The sequence below is a fragment of the Artemia sp. Qi Xiang Cuo genome, chromosome 15 (genome assembly GCF_049724085.1).
Source record: "Artemia sp. Qi Xiang Cuo chromosome 15, ASM4972408v1, whole genome shotgun sequence".
Lineage (NCBI taxonomy): Eukaryota > Metazoa > Arthropoda > Branchiopoda > Anostraca > Artemiidae > Artemia > Artemia sp. Qi Xiang Cuo.
This window is the reverse complement of record NC_142808.1, coordinates 38,838,530-38,862,663: the sequence shown is the minus strand read 5'-3', so window position 1 is coordinate 38,862,663 and position 24,134 is coordinate 38,838,530. Positions and strand designations below refer to the sequence as shown.

At 35.7% G+C, this 24,134-nt stretch overlaps 1 protein-coding gene across 4 annotated transcripts in view; it reads left to right on the top strand.

Annotated features, from left to right (window-relative positions):
• The window catches only part of LOC148943665 (zwei Ig domain protein zig-8-like), a 314,535-nt gene that overhangs the window by 245,362 nt on the left and 45,039 nt on the right, over window positions 1-24,134 (top strand). For all 4 annotated transcript variants that reach the window (XM_089101900.1, XM_089101896.1, XM_089101898.1 and 1 more), the window contains exon 6: window positions 5,363-5,540. In XM_089101900.1, coding sequence (XP_088958026.1) covers window positions 5,363-5,540 — 178 coding nt within the window. The remainder of the gene's footprint in view (window positions 1-5,362; window positions 5,541-24,134) is intronic.

The window sequence follows — 24,134 nt, the reverse complement described above, 5'->3', positions numbered from 1 at the left end:
CAGAACATAATTTGCAATTTACTGAAAAAAATAACAAATGAATGTGCATTGTAAGTTTAATATACATATAGTGATATCTAGTAATCAAAATGTTAATATTATTTGATTTATTAAAGTTATAAAAGTATAAACATTAATATTTTTTCAGTAGAGTGCAAAATATGTTCTGGGCTTGGGAAGGCATAGGGGTTTTGTGCCCTACTCATGTTAATTTCTGCTCGTTTTGAGTTTGACTCGATTTTTTAATGTAATTTCTGTTCGTTTTGGGTTTCATTTATTTATCGATGCTGATTTGTGGTAGTTTCACGCTTGGTAGATTATTTGATTTTATTTTGCTCATTTTGGTTTAATGGAGTTCCTAACTTTTCTTTGAAAAGCTTATTTTGTGGAAAAAGTCCTTTAAATTAATTACCTATAAAAGTCCTCGCAAATATCAAAATCGAAAGTTAGATTATTGCAGGAAGTTCGAACTTTATTTTGTGATTTTTAGTTTATATGAAAAATATCAGAAGTTTCAAGGTTCAAGACTGTAATAAATACCATATTAATATGAATATTGAGATTTCACTGATAGGTAGACCAGGCCAAAACGACCTCCGAAATATAGTAGAATGACATTACCGCTGGATATCTATAGTACAAATATATATCGTTCGCTGGACTGGCAACCATGGGTGTAATAACTAAGGAAAATATATTCTGTCATTTCACTAGTTTTGAATAAGATTTGGATATTTTTTTGGGATATTTTTTGAAACCAGATTTATAATTGTGACTTTCCAAGTAAGTGAATATTTTTTTTTTCCAGTTAAGAGGAGCCATATACTAGGAACCAGGTGTGTCTATTGGTGCGCACGCACTGATTGCGTGATTTTTGGCCGCGCAGCGTTGCCATTCTTGTTTGTGAGTTTGGTTTTCGGGCGAAAAAAAAGGTTAAAATCAGCGTGTGTATATGTTTATGTTTCTTCTGATTTAGTGAAGTCCTGTGGACTGCGTGGATTGCTTGGGATCAAGCAGAAGAGGGGAGAGGACCTGCCGGAAGCGCCGTATTGGTACCTGCCGGTTAATTAGCCTTAAATTGCAGGGAACAGGTGAGCAGGTCTCGACGCTTCCCTTGCTCCCGGTGATCTCTTGCTCCTGAATAGGACAAATATCATAGTCCTATTTTCAGTTGTATAATCCGATTGTCGATGAAAGTGTTCTTAAAGTAACACGTAATCTACTCAAAAATCCATCTATTTGACCTTGAAAAGTTTGACCTTGAAAAGACACAAGCCTATTCATTTGTAGTTGAAACGGCAAGGGAATCCCATTTGAATTCGAAGTTACTTTTCAAAGTGTTAGGATTATTTACTTAAAGTTCACACATTTCACTCCGAGAAAGAACATTTTGCCGTCGTAAAACACCTATAATCTTAAGTTCTTCACGGTACTATAAATAAAAAGTTGTTGAACTGAAAAGACATAATCCGTAGACCAAATATACGAAGGCAGGTTAGGTTAACGACTTTAAATGTTGATTTTTGTTTTCTTTTGAATGGACTTTAATTCGTTACCGGTAAACTATTTGAACCAATCACCGTTACCTCGTAAAATAGTGCCTATCAGTAACTCTGAATATTTTCCGTGATAAAAACCACAGATACGAACAATAGCAAAAAACTAAAAAAAAACTAAAAAAAAATCAATATCGGTTTAAACAATATCGATAAGAAACTCCGTAGCTTTGAAAAGTGCCCCCCCCCTCCAAAAATACTGCTAAAATAACAGTAGCTAACGTGCTCCAAATATTCTCAACGAACAAACACCGGTAAAAACAGCCAAAACTGAAAAAAAAAGTGAAAAAGAGTCCCCAACAAGGTTTTATGTTTGCTGAATGCAAAAATAAACTTTTTCAACTAATCAGCTTTTTTGAAGGCACCTGTTCTATGTTACTTTGAGTACCGATTGCATCTTTCTTTTTTTAGTTAATAATTGAAAAGATAATACTACTTTTGGAATTTACATGGATTGACATGTATTATTACTATGTGGTTCTAGGTATCATCAGAGAAAGACGGAGAGCGGTTTATATGTTTATCTATTTTGCCTTCCCCCTGCTCATGGATGCTCAATTTGCACAAAAATGGCAATATTTTTTGGTGTTCAGAAATTTTGACTCTTTTTGGGTAAAACCCTTTTGAAACATCCTCCCTTTATAAAGAGATACCTACATTCAACTTTTCATTTATTACTCCTTTTTCGTATTATATAGAAATGTTCTAGAGTGTTTTAGTCAAAAAACTGGATGAGAAATAAGGACCCGACCTATTGCCTTATTTATTGAACACAACAAATAGTAAGAAGCTATCTTTGGAGTTCCTATAAGTCTTTCCAGAATGCTTGGCTTGAAGCTCCATTAGATGTGCCCAATCGTTAATGTATTATCATTATTGAGTCTATTGAGTAACTATATAGAAAAACAGCGTCATTTTGTGATCATGCATCGTTAGACTCAAGCCATTGATGACTTCTCAAAAACTCTAAGGTCAAAAAATAAAAAAATGCAATGACTCCTCCCCGAACGTCCTATCACTGATGACTTCTTAACACCCTGTTTGTATTTGTATTAGTCGGCTACGCCCCTGCTTCTTCATGATCCCAGATTCTAGATCACATTCCAGAAGTTCAATTTAATTAATTTCACCTCAGCTATGATTTTCTTGAGAACCTGTCAATAACATTAGAGAGCTAGACATTAAGGTGCTGTGATAAAGATCTTGAAAATATGTCCTAGCGCTTCCAATGCCCTCTAGAATAGTTCCTAAATAAATGGCTTTTCTATGGATTTTGCTTATTACAAAACCTTCTTACCTGAGCAATTATTGTGCTGAACTTACAATCTTATGTCCACCAAGGGTGGGGTTCAAGTCCTAGTACCGCGGATTACTTGGTTTTGAATAGGGGTCAGCGGTATGAATCTATAATATCAGCCAAAGTTGACTCAGCTCTAAATGGGTACCTGGAGAAACCTCTGGAAAGTAAAATGAAGGGGTTTGCAGAATCCAGGATGGTTGACCGGGCCTCCAACTTCCTACAGTTCCTGGCTGAAGGCTAAGAAATCAATATAAGTCCCACCAGTTTAGACTAAAAAATCTAGTGCAGTTTCTTTTACCTATACCTTCGGCCAGGCACGCGCACAGGTTTTCATCAAACAGTTCGTGGTAACGAACTATAAGTAAGAAACGACTCGGCTCAATAGTAACAGAAACTCTTTAAAAAAAACAAAATTTTGATATCAATAGATACATAGTAAGAATCAGCTTATTATTCTGATTCCAGATATATAAGAGTCATCAAGTTTGGTGTTACCCATCAAAAGTTACGAGAAAATTTTCCATTTTTGAAATAGGGGGGCACCCACTAAAATTAAAAGAATCTTAATAAAAATCACACCGTCTGATTCAGCGTACCAGAAAACCCTGCTGTAGAAGTTTCGAGCTCATATCTTAAAAAATGTGGAATTTTGCTATTTTTGCCAGAAGACAGATCACGGATGCATGTTTATTTGTTTTTTTTTGTATTTTTTTTTCCTAGGGGTGATCGTATCGAAATAATCGTCCTAGAAGATCGGAAGAGGGTGCACTCGAACGTAAATAAAAGCTTTAGTGCCCTTTTTAAGTGACCAAAAAGATTGGAGAGCAACTGGGCCCCCACCCACACCCATTTTTCCCCGAAAATTATATGATCAAAATTTTGAGATAGTCATTTTGTTTATTGTAGTTGAAAGATCAAACAATCATGTCTTAAAGTGTAAACTGAACCCCCCCCCCCTATCTGTGGGGAGAGGCGTGTAAGCTATGCAATTTGCCCATTGTTTACGTATAGTATTTGTTACTGGGAAGTATACTGACTTTTTTGGGGGGGTGGGGGGGGGGTGGGGGATGGTTTGTGCTTAGGGTGGATTTCTAAGGGGAGAATCTTCCTTGGGGAGGAAAATTTCGGGGGGGGGGGTGAATTTTCTAGGGGAAATGTTACACTGGGGGTATTTGACAGAATTACTATACGAAATTCTTTTTAATTGTCTTATATTCTCTTTGCCAACTCATCTGAGATATTCCGGGGGAATTAACCAGCGGCTTTTTTCCGAGATGTTTTGATTTTCGGGGAATAGTTTCCACGGAAGGGGGACATTTCTGGAGTGATCGAGAAACCGATTAAAGATTAAAGTCTTATTCAAATGAAAGAATGCTAAGGATAACTTTTCAGGCTGAATCGTCCGCAAGCAATTTTACAGGGAGAGGGATCCTTAGGGAGGATGGAACTCTCTGGAGGAAATTAAACGGGGAGGGATGAACTTTACTTTGGATGAAATTTCTACAGAGGAGTTTTCATTGAGGGGGAGGGGTGTATTTCATAGAGGTTGAGCTAGATATACCGGTATTATTTGAAAAACCAACAAAAATTATTCTATAAATGAAGGATTCCCCCTTCCACAATACCTTGCTCTTTACGCTAAAGTTTGACAGTTTGTCCCAATTCTTTAAGAGCTTCTACTGAAACACGTTGGCCATTTAATTAGAACAGGGAGTCTTTTTTTTAAAGTGCTAACAGCTTTAGCGTAAAGAGTTTTGGACTGAGGAGGGGGAAACTCTTCTTATACGGAATAAATGCGCCGAAATTAATATGCAAATTTTGTTTTAATTTTCATGTACGATGAGCCAAATTCAAACCTGCATTAGTTGAAAAATACTCAGAAATCAATACAAAAAACAAGATTTTTTAACTGAAAGTAAGGAGCGACATTAAAACTTACAACGAACAAGAATTATTCCGTCTATAAAAGAGGCTGTCCTCTCCTCAACGCCTCGCTCTTTACGCTGAAGTTTTTATTGTTTTAAAAAGTAGAGCTATTACAAAAAGCGTCAAACTTTAGCGTAAAGAGTGAGGCGTTGAGGAGGGGACAGCCTCTTTAATATACGTAATAATTTCTATTCGTTTTAAGTTTTAATGTCGCTCCTTACTTTCAATTAAAAAAACTTTTTTTTATTTAATTTCGCTTAGGGACGAAATCAAAACCAGAATAAAAATAAAAGCAGGAATATTATAGGAACAATGGGAAATTACTGGAGAAGAACAATTTTTGCGTTTTAGAACGTCTTTAGAGTAATTCTAAAGAACTACTTCTATGCCTATGACAGCTTCAGTAGTTCAGAGAGGAGAAGAAATCAAAATAGGGTATCCAAAGTAAGTTTTTTAGTCAAACTTTTGAGTTTTGCCAAATTCCTCAAAGTTTTTATAAATGTTGTTTCACTACCAGTGGGATTTTTCGGGAAGCCCTAATTCTTCAATTTTGCAACCACTGAATTGGACTATTTTTCAGTACCGAAAGTTGAGATGGTAGATGATCATGGGCAGGTGATTGAGGAAAAAAATTATGAAACTGGGAGTACAATCGAATTAAAATGTGTAATCAGCCAAGTTCCATCGCCTGCCGCTAACGTCATGTGGCGTCATGGCATCCGCTTGCTAAATTATGATACCTCAAGGGGAGGAATTAGGTAAGTTTTTTTTTGAACTCATAAATTTTAATTTGGAACCACATCAATTCGTTCTATCTGTATGTTATTATATACATAGCATACAAAAGTATAGAAATTATTTTTAATTTGGATTTGCTAAAAAATATTTCCTTTCTTTTTTAACACTATGTCTCTGTGAGTTGGATTTTCTTGCATGGTTATTGAACACTACTTTGTACTGTAGTCCACCGTAAAAAAACATACATATTGAATGTTAGTTGACAAATCTGGTCTGTGCATTATAATGATTAATAGGCTCACATAATGTTAGTATAAGACAAAAATAAAATTCCACCAAATCTGTCATATTTCGATTCGCCTGAATGCTATAGATCCTCCTTAAAAAGAAAATATAAAACAAACTTTAAAAATTTGCAATATTTACAAAGGAACTAATTAGGGGGGAGAGGAAAATGTAAGAAAATATCCATACTATGTGAAGAAAATATGGAATCTGTAAAATCTCGGAAGTATAGGAGAGCCAGGACCTGGAAAGCCCGCCTCCCAGCGTATATGCCTATTTGGGGTAATGCCATTGCAAGTAATCTTTACTATCAATTAAATTAAAGAAACAATTTTTTTCCAAATGAAAGTTAAGAGCGACATTAAAATTTAAAACGAACAAATATTATTCCGTATATGAGGAAGCCGCCCCCAATTGTGTTTCAGAAGTTGATCTGATGGAAATAGGGTAAAAAATAATACTTCAGCGTAAAAAGCGAAGGATTAAGGAGGAGGTAGCGCCCCTCATATACAGAACAATTTTGCTTGTTCTACTTTTTAATGTCGCTCTTTCCTTTCACTTACAAAAACCTTGTTTTTTACTTGGTTTCTGTTTGCTTTTATAGCGTGTTACGTGTAGCATGGAGAGGGCTACTCCTACTGTCCCCTCAAACTCGACTCCTTGAATCAAAATCAACTTTTTCACAGCAGAATTTGAGCAAAAAAACAAACTTCAGTGTAAAAAATGAAGGTTTAAGAAAGAGGTAGCCTCCCTCATATACAGAATAATAACTTTTTTATACCATCAACCACAAGAATGTAATGTTCTATTCTACAATTTTTTTTTTTTCTAAATTAAGAGGCTAGCTATCTCCCAGCAGCACCTGTATTTAGCTTTAATCCAAATGAAGGAAGATAAATTCCTAATCCCCCCCTCATCCTCAGACCCTTTTGTATATTAACCTGAAGATTCATGTAGAGTTAAAAAAATTGCATAATACTGCGCGCTTAAAAACAAACAAAAATGCATCCTTGGTATTCAGATAAAATACAAAATTTCACACTTCTATATTCCCTTATATAATGGGTGTCATTGATGATAACATTTGAATTCTAATAAGCATGGGAAATTTGCGTTACGAGACTGGGAGAAAGAACAGGATGGTGTCTTCAGTTCGTCTTTACGTCCTTTGAATATAAATAAAAATGTCTACATTATTGCTAATATTAGTGCTGACGAACATTTACGAGTAAGGCTGAGACAATGGTGGTAGCCTCTCTTGTGCCTGGGGCAAAACATTGATTTGTGCCGCCCCCCCCCCAAATCTTCCAAAGATTTTCAGGTCAAATTTTAATAAATTTTTAACAAAATTTTGATTTATTGACAAAATTTTCCATTTATTTAAATCTGTTTAAATTAACTAAATTCAGCCTACTTACTATTATTTTCAAGGAACGGGTATGAAAATATGGAAAAAGTGAATAGCGACGAGGACCACACTGCCTTTCGATCACAAACATCAAACACAAAAGAACAATAGGGAAATCTTTTCGTAAGACAGTGATGAGACGGGACGGGATGAGAATCCCGATAATACCGATAACCCCGATAATCATATGATAATCCTGATAAGCCCTCAAACATAATTTGCCTTCCGTGCATCCCAAAAATCATTGCAAATCTTAAAAAAGTCTGCACGCAACATGATCTATATGTAGTGTTTACCAATAAATTAAAAATAATAAATCTCCTAAATTCTTGTAAAGACAAAACCCCAGCTGCTCGCCAAAGAGGGTGTCTATCAAATACCATGCGATTGTTGCAAATACTATGTAGGTAGAACACACCAGATTTTAGAGAAATGCATACAACAGCATAAAGATGATATTACCAAAGCTCTAAATTCTAATATTGCTACTGTTTATTTTGACTCTGTTTTAAGCAGGCATGTGTTTCAAAATCCTAGCCAGAAAATACTTTTTGAAGAATCCGCCCTTATTAGTAATGACCAAGGCATAAAGCAGGTAGTTCAAGAAGCAATTGAAATCAGACTTAAGATTAATAATAATATTTCCTTAAATATGGACTGGGGGGAATATTCACTAAATGCTCTACACGAACTTAATAAAAACGATCTTACAAAATATTTTAAAAAACAAGTAGACATTAACACAGAACCAGTCACAAAAAGATCTTTGAGGTTAGCTGCCAAAAAGGAAGATTAGCAATAGAAACGTGTTTTTAATTATTCTTTTTTCATTTCAATGAGTCACCTTGTTTTACCTCACTTTATTTATCAGTCCTGGTTGAACTTCGCTGAAGTAAGATTGTTTAAAAAAAAAATATTCATTTATTTTTATTGGTCGCATTTTGTTGTAAGTCTTTCTTCTTTTATATATTTTTGTTTTTCTGAGGACGGCCCTTGGACATAGAGCCGAAATATTCATTCATTCAAATTAGAATTCCACTGTCTTACGAAAAGAATTCCCTAGTGTTCTTCTTGTTTTTGACGTTTGGGAAAAATGAAAATTTCGGATTCAATTTGCTTGTATTAACTGCCCACTGCACCCTCTATTTTATTTCACTAAAAAAAATTATTACAAAATGATTATATCTATTAGATTATTTATTTGAAATTTTGCACCCCTAAAATGCACCCGGGTGAGTGCCCCCTCTATCCCCTTCCTAAAACCCAACCCGAGGTGAGAGAAGTCGCATTATTCCAAACTAATCAACAAGTGGCACTTAACTGACTAAGTTAATTGTGTTTTATTATTTAGTGTCACAGAAAATGGAAACATCAAAGTTAGAAAGTTAGTGATGCAGGAAGAATAATTATCTGTCAGGTGAATAGTCAAGAATTCCTATTTTGAATGGGAAGTATAATAGTCCTACTATTTCAAATTAAATTGTTTAGAAATACATTTGTTACCACCCCAGGACAAAATTTAAATGAATAATTGAACAGCTTCCAGAATTTGAACATATGGACCTCAGTGAAAAGTGCATACCATGACGTCGCGAAGGCTAGCCTTGGCTTCAAGAAAAGAAAGAAAGAAAAATGGATATCGGACGACACCTGGAAATGTATCAGTAAACGCAAGGAGACCCGGACGCTTATCCTAAACACGTTGAGCCCTGAACAAAAAGCCCAGTTACAGCTCCGTTACAAAGAAGAGGATAAGGCGGTTAAAAGAAGTGCAAGGAAAGACAAAAGAAATGTTATCGAGGAAAAAGCAGCACTTGCAGAAGAAGCTGCTAAGAAAGGAGACTCGAAAATGGTGTATCGACTAACGAATTAGATAGTCGGAAAGAAAACAAACCGAACATCCCATGTAAAAGATGAAAATGAGGACGTAATCTCGGATCCACAGAAAGCTGACGAGAGATGGGCCTCGCATTTCAAGAAAGTCTTAAATAGACCCAGACCTGACGATCTAGAAGTAGTACCTGACAAACCGTTTTTACAAATTGACGTAAGTGCTGACCCCCACTGAAGAAGTGACGACAGCTGTGAAAAGGCTGAAAAATGGACGGGCACCTGGAGTAGATGGGATCACGGTAGAGATGCTGAAGGCGTCCCTTCGAGCCTGCATAACCGTTTGGACTGCTCTCCTAGTGGCCATCTGGAATAGCGAAAAAGTTCCCAAAGACTGAACCAAAGATATACTAGTAAAACTCTTCAAGAAAGGCGATGCGCTAGTCTGTGATAACTATCGACCGAGATACTTTATGGAAGATTCTAAAATATTACGGAGTACCTGATAAACTAGTCAAAATGGTAATAGCACTTTATGAAGATAGAGTATGCTGCATTCGCACAGAAAATGGGGACACGTGTTTCTTCAAGATAATGTCTGGAGTCAAAAAAGTTTGTGTCCTATCCCCGTTCCTGTTTGTCATTGTAATGGACTATATTCTACGGCAGTCTTCAGGCTGTGGATTGAATATTAGTGGCCGGCAGATCTCGGATCTGGACTTCGCAGATGACGTTGTTCTTCTCGAAGAAGTGAAACAGTGACTGCAGCTGCTACTTGACACCATAGATGCAAAAGCCAAGAAAGTGAGGCTTGCGGTTAATGTCAATAAGACAAAGAGCATGGCCATATCTGACTGCTTACTAATACTGAAATACAAAGATAAATCAATTAAAGAGTTTAAAGAATCTAAGTATCTTAGGATCTGGATTGAACGTGATGATGAAATAGTCAACGAAATTAGAAGCAGAATTGGACAGGTAACAAAGGCTTTTGATAAATTGAAATCAGTTTGGCGCAGTAGTAAATACTTTCTGCGCTTAAGACTAAGACTCTTAAATATCAATGTTATGTTCATCCTCCCCTATGCTAGCGAATACTGGAAATTAAACCTCCAACTGGAGAAACGTGTCCTAGTCTTTGAAAACATAGAACGTGTCTTAGAAGGATGCTGAACGTATCATGGTATGAAAAGGTCATCAGCGTAGAAGTTCGTCTGTAAACTGGTCAGCCATTAGCTACTGACCTCTTGATGCTTAGGAGATGGACGTATCTTGGTCACGTCCTTTGTATGCCAGAGGATCGACTTCCAAAAACAATATATGAATGGCACCCCGAGAGGAGGTGGAAAAGAGGTCGACAAAGACACACCCTACGACGGCAGTACGAACGGGACCTGAGAAATGCGGAGCTGTCTCTTCATCCACAGTGGGAGGATGTCACGGCTGCAGCTCAGTTCCGAGATGTCTGGCGAGGCTTCATAGACACCCTATGAGCCATTCCTGACTCTGGAGGATCTAAGGTCTAAGGAAGGTTCCAGAATAAAAATAATTAAAAGAAATTAGATAATTTAGCGATTTGACATCTGGCAAGCAAATTTTGTTTGTTCAAGTTCGGGATCGATTAAGATAAACTCAAAAAGAACAACTGAGTTTCGCTCTGCTGAGGTTTTGAAGCCCTCTTTCCGCAACGATTAGATGCGAAAATCCGTAGTGTAAATGTAACAAGTAGCAAAGTTTTCAGAACACTGAATCAGCTGGATGTCATCAAAGCTTCAGGACCTGACACAAAATCCAATTTCATCCTTAAAATATGTGCTCTTAACTCGCCGGTTCTTTCGCCTGTCTGTTTGGAAAATGCTTTGCAGCGAGAACATTCCCGAAAGCCTTGAAAGTTACTCATTTAGTTTCTTTCCCAAAGCCAGATGGTGACTCTACTAATTTAGGATCTTATCCCTCAATCAATCTCGTGTCTTGCGTAGGAAAGATCTATGAGAGTGTCATTAACAAGAACCTTTATCAGTACCTTCAGTCACATTTATTGGCTGACATAAAATACATTTTTAGCAGAAAACGTTCTACGTTGAACTGTTTAATTAAGCAGTATCAAGAGTCGGCTGAGCTTCTATCTCAGGGGCATGACATTCATATCCTCTCTATTGACATAACAAAACTCTTTGATCGCGCATGACACGAAGGTCTTTAAAGCAGACTAAAAGCCCATAAGGTTAATGGTCGGCTAGTTGAGGCGCTTGTTGGCTTCCTTTATTAAGGCTCATTACCTGTTGTCCTTGGTGGTATATTTCCAAAAGAACGCCTGGTTTTACCTGGAGTATCCCAAGGAGGTATTCTTAGACTGACTCTTCTCCTGGTGTACATAAACGACCTAGGGGATAGCCTTGTAAAAAAACAAAAACAACACCACTTTGCTGATGAAATGACGACAAATATTTCCATCGCAAAAGACAAAGATCCCAGCCAACCCCTTAAGAAGCTTCAGGCTGATTTGGAAAAAAAAAATAATACGTGGCCGGAAAATCGGCTTGTCAGTTTCAATGCATCAAAAGAAAAGAGGTCTTATCTTCAAAGGTGCAAAATGTGAAGGATCATTCTCTATTCATTTTTAAAAGAGAGGCAATAACAAGAACAAGCCTTTGGACTATCTGGAGTCCACTACGTGTTTTTCAAGTTCATTTCTCGTTGGATCTCACGTGGGCTGAACACCTCAGCGAAGTGACATCCTCAATATCCTAGAAGCTACGAGTCACCGTAAGATCCAAAAGCCTCCGAATCCATTTTGACACTATTCACGTCATGGATCAGACAGGTCATGGAATACACATGTCTGCTCTTTGCTGGTGCTCTAATTAGCCACGTTGCTCCTCTTTAATGTGTCCAACATCGAGCAGTTCGTGCAGCAATTTCTTGGCACACTGATGCCAATCCAGTGCAGTTGATCCAGGATCCTTTGGAGGAAGCTGCTATGTCGGTCTGCTACATACAGACATTGCCCTTCATCTGGGAAGGTACCGGAACCCGTTCCGATCAGACTTGAAAATACTTAAGTACTTGAAAATGAGTTTCTACCAACGATCTGCCGCCACATGGAATTGCCTTCCACCAGAGGTAATCCCCGGAAAATCTTTCTCTCGTGGCGTTCAAGAGAAAGTATAATAAATCCCTCAAAAATTAAAAGTGAGGTTATTACCAGAACTAGTGACATATCATCGCTTGTGATGGAGACGTGAAAAAAAACTTGCGCAATTACCATTAGGAAAATTTTCTAATAATATCGTTTTTATTTTGACAATTTCATCAACAGTTCCTAGAAATAACTCTTTGTATCGTTCTGTTTAATGTTGGATATAGTCTTTTGTCTAATGACCCTACAATTTTTCATAGGATGAACAAAAAATACTACTTCAGGAAAAAGATTTAAAGATGCAGGCTACTTAGGCTTTTACTCTTTGAACAAAAGTTGGTAAAGCTCATCAACGTTTCGTAGAAAAATTAATTCAAACTCATTTATGGAGAACAAACCTCTATTCATAAGGAGAGTAATATTCGTCAGTTTCTTTTGTGGAATTGTTCATTCTCCTAGTGATAACAGAAATAGGAGCACCAAATTCTTATTTAATATAGTTTCTATCCTTGTCTCAACAGTTCTACATTAATACTTCTTAGCAATGTTATTAGAAACAGTTAAGTGTTCAAATCATAGTAAGATCGAGACTTTAGGACATGCATCAATTGTTCGTGCAATTGCATGAGCTTTTTGGTGTCTTATCGAGTGTACTTGTTCACGAGCTCACGATAGATTTTATATTGGAATTATGTTTTCTTTAAGAATATAGTCAAGTAGTAACATCTAGCTCCAGAAATTTTTAGGTTAAGTCTAGCCCGTATTATATATGCTGTATTGCAGCCCAAGAACTATTTGCATAGCCTATGTTCGAAGATTTTCAAATCTTGATTTATTCATTTCCGAGTCTCATAGTGGTTGGTTACTTAAGACTTAAGTAATTAAAGAACAATTAGCTGTTTATCTCTGCCAAGAAAATCTCAAATCGTTTTTGTTTTCAAGAAAACGGTTTCAAAGCAAAATTTTATTCGGAAATGGCGTTCACATTCTGATCTATTCATGAACAGTGACGTTTGTAACCTGAGGCTCCACCATAGTGACTAAAAGGATCCTAACTGATAAATCTATTTTGAAAGATTAAAATTCAATGCGTAAAAATTAGAAATTGATCCTTATTAAAATTTCTTTGTTCGTCCATTAGGACTTCAAAGATTTATTTTCTTAGAACAAGAAGACAAAATATCAAAAGAACGACACACGAGAGGCGAACAAAAGCGAAAATAATGATTATTACACTACGAACAGTTGGTTTTATTGTGAAGTGGGAGAGAGCTTGGAGCAGCAGAGGTTCATTGTAAAAACTTAATGTACATAAATTTATTTTTTGTGGTACACGAGCTTTAACATAGAAGTTCAGTTACTAAGGAGCCACAGTCTTTTCTCTAAGGAAAACATGAAGTAAAGATTTGTAATTCTTCGGTACTCAATTTGAATTATTCTTTAATGAATGCTATGAATCAAAATTGTTTTGTATTTTTCTTTAATAAAGTAATCTTATGATATAAAAACAACATCTTAACTCGTTTTGCAAAATTGGTTCAATTTTAATTAGAATTAAAGCACATTTACAATAAGTTTCACTTGGCCTTGATTTCAGATTTTGTGGCAACCCTTTTTGCAGATGTTTCCTCCATTGGATAATTAGATCTAGATTATAAGGAGTAAACATTCTAAATCATCATTTATCTATGTAAATCATAAAGTTTGATTGTCTCTTTAGAGTTTTTAACTAATATGAATTCCTTGATTATCTACCAGGGTTGGATGATAAGCTTCGGATCTAAAAAAAAATTACAACATTTCTGTAAACAGGGTTTTATTTAGGTTCTTTCGTCTAATACTAGACAAGCAAGTGTTTTCACCAATTCTTACTTTTTTGACAGTGGTTCTCCTTTTCTTGCCTACCTCGTCAACTACTGTTTCAACTCTGGTGCGTAATATTTTTAGTTTACTGAGGTGTTATCCATAATGACGAACTACTGCATCTCAGACTAAAATTGAAGTCGTGGAGAGCCAAACCAAAGAGTTTGGGTAGCTTTTAAGAGTAGGAATGGAGCTTGTATTGACCAAAAAAACTATCAACGCCATCTAGCGTTTGGCGACACTTGGCAGTTCTTCAGTGTAATTATAAGAATAATTAGATTAATAAGTGGTACTGGTAAAATTAGGGTAGTAATAAGTGTGTGATCTCAGTTCCTGACAGAAAAATGATTATACAGCTTAAGAAAATCCAATTATTGCCAAATGCTAGATTGCGTTGACGGTTTTCTATCAACAATAGCGCCAGTTCTCACTCTTAGAATATACCCATGCGCTTTGTGATCCAAACGCTATTTCAATACCATCACGTGTCACAGCTTTTGATTGATTTGAGAGTTTGTAAACGTGGCAATCACATTGTTTATGATTGTCTCACCTCCCAAAATTGAAATTGTATATGAAGAGACTTCAATTTGCAAGTAGTCTTAAGTGCCTAACCTGTCAAGTTCAATTGGCATTCATAATAATTGCACGGACATTTTGGATGACATATGCAGCTGTTACCAAGCACCTAATACCTTAATTGATGTTGACATGTGATTTGACAGTTTTAACTCAAAGAGAAGGCTCTCCCAATGTTTCACTTTATTTTTATACGAGGCTGATCAAGCCAAAATTTTAGTAATGACTCATATATCATGCATCTTCAAATATATCATCATATTTCTTCAACTTATATACCTTCAAATATGGCCAAAAATTCAGGTCTAAAATGCAAGGATTAGAGATAACATAATGTATCCATATAAATTTTTAGCTTAAACCTTGAAAAGATTGCGTTTCGAGATGGTATAGTCAAAAGAGTAATACAAGTGTCACTCCTTTCTAGGTTCAAAAACAAAGCATCCCATCATAGAATAAAATATTTGACCTTCTCTTTATCTCATATCTCCTTCTCTATATTAGCGAATTGTATTTTTTTTTTTTTTAATAAACTTTTTTACCGTATTCAATTTCGTCAGGCATTTCTACGACACTTTTTCACCTTCAAATATATTTTTAACCACATCAATTTCTCCTATTTGGACCAAGGATTTTCTAGTGCTTTGTTTTGGTGGAAGAGAGGCTTCAACTAGGGAAAGAAAATTAAATATAAATGACATAATTAAAAATCAGCTCATATTTTTATTCATCATCCGAACTTTGTGAAAAAATATGAGCAGCCAAGTCTCTCAATCATTCCATGGTATTATATTGAACCAACCATCTTATTCATTTTATTCTATGGTGTCTGAAATTAGAAAGAAAATTCAGAAACTTTTGCAAAAACCACCCTCTGTCTCTCAAATTTTGAGATTGTAACCTCATATTGATTTTCGTTTTTTTCATTTTTTTTAGTCCTGAGTAAAGGCTTAATAGATCCTGCATACAGCTCAAATTAATCTTCAATATTCAGGTTTTCAATATTCCTTAGTTCAATTTTGAAATATCGCTTCTATTGGGCCTTTAAGCTAGATAACATAAAATTATGTTTAAAAATTACTGTCATAAACAAATGATGCCGAACGTTTTTCTCCTGTTACAAAAATAAATTACAGGCCTGCAAACAAGAAAATTCTGTAAGACGAGACTGAATGTAAGAGCAGCTAAATGGGATGTCAAATGAGGTTAAAAAGCGTTTCAAACGAAGAAATAAAATGACTTGGCTTACTTTATTTAAGGCTCCTGCCGAGGGTTCGGCGTAGAAAACGATGAGATCAGGCGCCTCCAGGTTGACCTATCACTTGCCAGGCTCGCAGCTTCCTCCACCGGGATGTGGGCTTGGGAGAGGGATTCTTCGGCTTTGGCTTTCCACCTAGTGGGGGGTTGTCCTCTGGGTCGCTTCCATCCGTGTAGGGTGGGGTCGAAGTCGAATGCAACCCGTAAAGAAATAAAATGGGGTGAACAAAAATATAAGAAAAACACAAATTCCTAGTCAAACGTCAGTGCTAGGAGCAAAAATGGCTCAAAAGTCAGTTAATACCCATCATTTTGCAAAGAATCAAAGTGAATAGAGGACCCTCTGGACTTTCTTCTAACGTCCAGAGAGGAATGGCTTCTATCTTTCGTTTAGAAATTAAACCTTCCCTCCTTAAGAGAACTTTAATAAGTGTGAGCTACCACCCATGCCATGAGAAAGCGGAAGGAATTAAATAAGGAAATAAGCGCAAGGAGATTTATGGGTGAGCATTCGCTTTATTTTTGTTCCAAAGAATTTTTGTCATGAATTGTAAGTAAAGAACGATCTGTGCTAAAAATAACTGAAACTAAAAAAAAAGAATTATGATAACAATACTTACATCTCAAGAATGTACATTTCATGATGATTCCAAATACAAACATTCATTTAGTTAAACACTACCTAAACACAGTCATTAGCCTGGGAAAATCAAATTCCTAGCCAAACGTCAGCATTAGAACCAAAAATGGTATAAAAGTCAATTCATACATATAATTTTACATTCTATTTATATTTATTGTATACATTCTTAGTACATTTTATTGTATACATTGTATTATTGTATACATTCATCATAGGCCTAAATGTTTTTTTTTCTTCAAAGGCATTTTGGAGCTGCTTCGGTGTTCCCCATCCTTTCATCAACACAGCGTTGTAAATACAGATATGTTACCCTGGTAACTTGGAACAACCGTTTATGGTACTGATATTAATAGCTCATAAGCATGGACCATATAGGCTATTGCCTAGCAAATAGGTTATTATAAGGGCTCTTTGTTCTTTTCAGGTGATCGGCTTGGTCTGGGCGTAATTGTCCGCACAAACCAAAACAGAATAAGTGCAATAAAGAATCTCTGAGTAATTATGGGTTCAATTCATTCAGATAAACCAAAACGATTTAAGTAATGTTATTAAGAGTTTCAATTTAAAAAAAAATCTTCGAATGATTTCCCAAGTGCAACTGAAATCACAGCAAGAATATACACATGAATTTATCTCGGGATGAAGGGGGTACTTGCATCTGGGAAGGGGGGGGGGCCAAGCTTACCAAAAGTTCCAAACACACACAAGTTATTTGTAAAATACATTCAAGTCAATAAGTAAACCAAAAAAAAATCTGATAATTTTTGGGAGGGACACGGATCCAAAGGCTTCCATATTTTCTTTGGGGCCAGTGTTTCATAGCTGATAACAAGAAACAATCTATGTAACTCAAAACCTTAGCAGCTTCTCAGAATGTTTTATTGCTTTTGTTCTGCCAACTTCCTCTGTGGTGTTGCTCTAACATCATAAGAATAAACTATGAATATCATTAATGTCTTTTGAAAGTGTAATGCAGAGCATATTGCTTAACAGAGATTTTTTTTTTTGTCTGGTGATTGTCAGAAATCTAGGGTAAATTCTCAAATGTAGATTTTCATTTTACCTTCGATTTTAGGATGCTTCACGAGAAAAGCGTTGCTGATTCATTTTAATTGAATTTCAGCTGACAAAATAAGCTTGTAGGTGACATTTTCAACATTTCCAACGCATAATAAAAGGAGTATGTAATATTTAGGCTAAAGGGAACTGTGACTTTTGATATATCAGCAAGTAGTCTACAAAAGACTGACGAAAAGTACTGAGAGGAAAAAGAAATTCACTTTAGGAGTCTGATTCCACGCTATACGGTAAAATAAGTTTGCATATATGGGTGAGCTTTCACTTCATTTTTGTTCCAAAGAATTTGTGGTAAAAAATTGTAAGTAAAGAATTTCCCGTTCTAATAAATGTTGAAAATCTAAGAAAAAAATTATTTTGATGACAATATGTGCAATATATATCACAAGAACGTGCATTCCATAGTAATTTCAAATTTTGAAACTCATAAAGTTCAAATCTATCTATAAAAATTCATTAGCCGTAAAGATATTTTATAACTTTAGAAAAAGGTGGAAAACACCCCCAAAAGTAAAGTATGTAAATGAAAATCACGGTATCAAATTCAGTACATCAGAAAAACCGGCTGTGGAGGTTTTAAGCCCCTAGTGTCATATAGGAACTATAGCAGACTGGGTTTGACAGAATAAAACTGTTTCTTGGATAAGTAGGGGATGACTCAAAGTATGCAACGGAAAATTTCAGAAGAGATTTAGTTTTTCTAATCAAACTAAGTATAATTCTTTTTTCTTGTGGGCTCTAAATACTTAACATTTTTTTGTTAAGAAATCTTTCACAATTTTGAAGCTTTCTCGTTTACTGAACCCCCCCCCCTCCAAAAAAACGGAAGCACAACCCAGAAGAGATCCAATCATATCCATCCTTATCGCAAAGGAAAAAAGCTAGACATAATTGTTTGGCTGGTCTAATGTTTGGTTCCTCAGATGTTGATGCGTTACACTTTTCGAGGAAAGTATGAATATATGGTTAAAATAGTATGTTCCTATATATAGTTGTGAGGAGCCATGTACAATGACCCTCCTCCTCTTTTAAATACAATACTAAGATTTTAAAGATCTTTTCTACAGTTCCATTGATGTTTCACAAAGTATTTCTGGGTTCAATTCCTGAAAGTCCCCCTCCCTCTGAATTATGCCCCCTTCTCCTAAAAAAAAACCTTGCGTGAATTCCATGATTTCACTCCTCATAGGAGCCATAATCTATATTTGAATTATATCATATTTTGAAATCAGTTGTGCTAAACAATGTTTTACATTAATATATAAAGGTCTAGTGCACAAATCTTTTTATTCAATTGGAGTTCCCGGGGACTTCTTGCTGTCCAGTTGTAAGGAGGCTTAAGCGCTCTGTGCATCTTTGAGACGGAGTTGTGAGTCTCAGACGAGCACCGGACCCACCGGTGGGACTCGTTGCTTTTCTTAAGTCTGTAACAGCTTCAGTATTTTAAATAATATGGAAATTGTAACTTGTGACGTTATGTCGCTGATAGACTATTATCGCATTGATATTTTGACTGAGGAGTTCAGATATTCTGAGCTGGAATTGTTAGGAATTTCAAAAACACATCTCCCATGGTTAACAATAAAGATGTTAGATGATATTGATGGTTTTTTTCTCTTACGAAGAATAGGGTTCGTAGGCTGGAAGTAGGATTTGTAGTATATAAGGAAGCTGACTATTCTTGGCCTTGTTCTGGCCAAACTTTCTATTTGCCCACACAAAATGACAAAAATTAGCACTTTACTATAGCAACAAGTAGGAGTAGCGTTAATGGTTCGTAGCCCTTTTCCCTATCTAGCAAGTCCAATTCCTTTTTTCCTGGCCGTTTTCCCTATCCAGCAGCTCCAATTCCTTTTTGGTTGGCCCTTCCTGATCTCAAATCCTATGAAGAAGATGCGACTACTTTTGTTCCCAACCCTCTCAAGGAGATGTCATAATTCATCAAATTTGAGAGCCAAACTTTCAACTTTAATGTTAAAAGTTTAATCATATTACAGTTTCTCCAAAATTTCTTTTATGATACGCAAGAATTTCTCACACCCTTTTTCTTGTATGTAAAAAACTGTGTTCCAAGGCAAAGTCTAGCCGGTATCTGACCTGATTGTAACCCCATGCATCGAAATTTGGCTAGGAGATACTGTTTATTCAAAAGATGTTCCACCGACCCCCATTTAGAATTCAAACTTCCCATGCCCAAATAAGCGGGTAGAATAGCGGGTTGAAGCTTAATTAGAAACGAGGCGGCATTCCATTACAGAGTAAACAATGACACCACGTAATAAATTTTTCCCACGTGGAAAAGTTGTTCAATGCTAGAGCGGGTTTTTCACTCTTTCATGATGAAGTACGTATCCTAGATGCATTTCATGTTTATTTTCAGCTTTTTTATTCCTTATTATTTTTTTCAAGAGCTTTATTTTTTATAGTGGGATATACGAGCATCTTGCCAGAGATCCCAAGCTTTACCGGGTAATTCCGGGGGGGAGGCTCCGGAATGGCCCCCGCCTTTGACCAGCCGATAAGCGGGCTTTTTAAAGAAAGAAGAAATTCATTTTTTAATGTTTTACTATGATATATGTACAGGGCATTTTACGGGGGTTCTCAAACCCCCTTCCCTTTCACTCAATTTCAGAAGACTTTTAAGATGGGAAGATTTTATGTTTATTTTCAACATTTTTTTATTCTTAATTATTTTTTTTCAAGAGTGTTATGTTGTAATGTGGGATATACGAACATTTTGCCAGAGAACCCAAGGATCACCGGTCGTTTCGGGGGGAGCACTCCGGAAGGGCCCCGCCCCTTCGACCAGCCGATAAGGGGGCTTTTTAAACAAAAAGAAATTCATCTTTAATGTTTTACTAAATGAATTTAAAGGACTTTTCACGGTGGTTTTTGAACCCCCTTTCCTTTCACTCAATTTCGGAAGACTTTTAAGACGGGCGCATTTCATGTTTATTTTCAGATTTTTTTTATTCCTTATTATTTTTTTTCAATAGTTTTATTACTTATGATGTGATATACGGGGTTTTTGGAGGGGTCAAAAATTTATAGTCCCCCATGGGTATACGAAACATATACACGGGATTTCCTATGGAGAGCCACTTTCTATCTGTATTTTAAGATTTTTTTAGGGGAAGTGTCTATACCGTCCCTTGGATCCTTCTGGTGTTTTGGGAGGCGATATACAGTTCAATTTTATTAAACATCGTGCACTCCTTTAACACTCCTAACCTTAGTTTCAACTTTGCTTACACTCCTACACCAAACTATGTCTCTCAAAAGCCTTTGTAATATTAAAGTCCAATAACTTTTTTTCTTTAACAGCTCTTTAACCTTGTTTTACATTTTCGTATACCCCATGGGTATACGAAACATATACATGGGATTTCCTATGGAGAGCCACGTTTTTTTCTGTATTTTAAGATTTTTTTTAGGGGAAGTGTCTATACCCTCCCTTGGATCCTTCAGGGGTTTTGGGAGGCGATATACAGTTCAATTTTATTAAACATCGTGCACTTCTTTATCAGTCCTAACCTTAGTTTCAACTTTGCTTACACTCCTGCACTAAACTATGTCTCTCAAAAGCCTTTGTAATATTAACGTCTAATAACTTTTTTTCTTTAACAGCTCTTTAACCTTGTTTTTACATTTTCGTACACATGTGTTTTCACTCCCAACATTACTTTTCGATTTAATGCATGTCCTTCTAAGGTTTGGGGGGGGGGGCGACATATACTTCGACTTCTTAAAACATACATTTTGGTTATATTTTAGCATATACCAAGTTTTAACTATTTCCTTCTAACGACGCCTTTCTAGGGTATGGGGGGGGGGCCGACATACCACTTCAACTTCTTAAAACATACAATTTGGTTATATTTTAGCATACATCAAGTTTTAACAATTTGCTGTCCATTCGTTCTAAGGTTTGGGGGGGGGAGCTACATACAGTTTGATTTCTTTAACACCTACTTTTTAATTATATTTTAGCGTATATCAAGATGATTAATAATTATTTATTTTCCAACGCGCAAGGATCTCAACATATACTTCGAAACCAAACAGTAGGCCTACATGGAAACAAGGCATTTTCATTTCCATTTATTACATTTTTATAAACTATTTTCCCATATTTTTAAGATTTTTTTTTTTCATTTTCTTGGGTTTATTGGGTCCAGAACATGAAAAAATTCAACTTTGAAGGGCGAACCGGCAAAGCACTAGGAAGCGATGCGACCCGGGCGTTAAACGGGCGAAGGGAACCAATACACTTGGTGTAGGGGTGGCTCATATTTAGGAGCTCGTATAAGGGAAATAACTCTTTCAAGGCTGTGAGCATTTTGACAGTCTTTTCATTTCTCTTTAATACAAAACTTTTTTCAATTTTTTATTTTTATTTTTTGGATTGATCAAACTCAACTTTTGGGAGTTTACCAAAGTGCAGTAGCCCTTCTAAGGTTTGAGAGTTTGACCATTTTTTCACTTTTCTTGAATTTAAAGCTTTTTTCACTTTTATTATTTTTTGAATTGATCAAACTCAGGTTTTGGGTGTTCGTCTGAGGGCACCAATCATTCTAGGGTTTAAGAGTTTGACCATGTTTTTATTTTTCTTTAGTATAAATATTTTTCGATTATACTATTTTTTGGATTGATCAAACTCAGATTTTGGAAGTTCGTCTTAGGACACTAACCCTTCTGGGGTTAAAAAGTTTGACCGTATTTTCATATTTCTTTAATATAAAGTTTTTGTCCGACTTTTTTTTATTTTCTAATTGATCAAATTCAGACTCTGGCAGTTTGTCTTAGGGCACTAACCGTTCTAGGGCTAGGGAGTTTGGTAATATTTTCATTTTTTTTTAATATAAGTTTTTTTCCGATTTTATTATTTTTGGATTTGACGCAACTCAGATTTTGTGGCTTCGTCTTAGGGCGCTGACCATCTAGATGTTGAGAGTTTAACATCTAGAGAGTTAGTATTTTCATTATTCTTTGATATAAAACTTTTTATGATTTTTATTATTTTTGGATGCATATCCCAACACCAAGCAATACTTTTCAAAAAGTTATATTACATCATTTCAGAACAAGTCTTTTCTTAATATTCCTCCTAACCTCTTTTTTTCAAGTTGGAGTACACATATTTTTTCACTCTCAACATTACTTTTTGACTGTATGCATATCCAAACACCGAGCAATACTTTTCAAAAGCCTTAAATAAATCATTTGAGAACAAGTTCTTTTCTTTATATTCCTCCTAAAACTGTTTTTTTAGTTGGAATACAAATATTTTTTTTACTCTCAACATTACTTTTTGACCTTATGCATACCCCAACACCAGGCAATACTTGTCAAAAGGCTTTATTATATCACTTCAGAACAAGTTCTTTTCTTGATATTCCTCCTAAGCCAATTGTTTTAAGACTATATCTAATGATACACCATCATCAGGACATGAACAGGATTATATGTGATTCTTGCGTGAGAAAAAGCAAAAAGATGAAACACCTATTTCTTTGAAAACGCCATTTTAACCCCTTACCACCCTCCCTCTGCGGTAAGGTCTCGGCCGGTCCAGAGAGGTTTCCAAAACTCAGCCTGCCGCTGCGAGGGAGTCCGGCCTACACCCAGCCATTCTGGGAGGTCCCTTGGGCTTCCACCAGAAAATAAGGAGGTTAAAATGGCCTTTTCAAAGAAATAAGTGTTCAATTTTTTTGTTTTTTCATAGTTTTAGAGTATTAAATTTTACTTTTCTAATGTTTTAGTGTTTTAGCTTTTCCTTTTTTATTCAATATCAGTTTTTTGATTTTTCTTTTTCAATATTTGTGCAATGAATATTCCTTTTTTTAATTTTAGTGTTTCACTTTATTTTCAAGTTTCTGGTATAGTTTCTCACGTAAGAATCATGTAAAATCCTGTTCATGTGCTGAAGATGATGTATCTTTATATATACTCTTGAAAATATAGGCTTAAGAGGAAGATTAAGAAAACAACTTGTTCTGAAATGATATAATAAAGCCTATGGACAAGCATTGCTTGGTCTTGGGGTATGCATAAGGTCTAAAAGTAATGTTGGGAGTGAAAAATATGTGTACTCCAACTTAAAAAAAAAGGTCTTAGGAGGAATATTAAGAAAAGAACTTGTCCTAAAATGATGTATAGACTCTTTTGAAAAGTATTGCTTGGTGTTTGGATGTGCATTAAGTCGAAAAAGTAATGTTGGGAGCGAAAAAGAATGTGTGCTCCATCTTGAAAAAATCAGTTTAAGAGGAATATTAAGAAAATATCTTGTCTTAAAATGATGTATAGACCCTTTTGAAAAGTATTGCTTGGTGTTTTGGTGTGCATTAAGTCGAAAAAGTAATGTTGGGAGCAGAAAAGAATATGTGCTCCAACTTGGAAAAACGGGTCTAGGAGGAATACTAAGAAAAGAACTTGTTCTGAAATGATATAATAAAGCTTTTTGAAAAGTATTGCTTGGTGTTGGGGTATGCATAAAGTCGAAAAAGTAATGTCGAGATTAAAAAAGATGTATC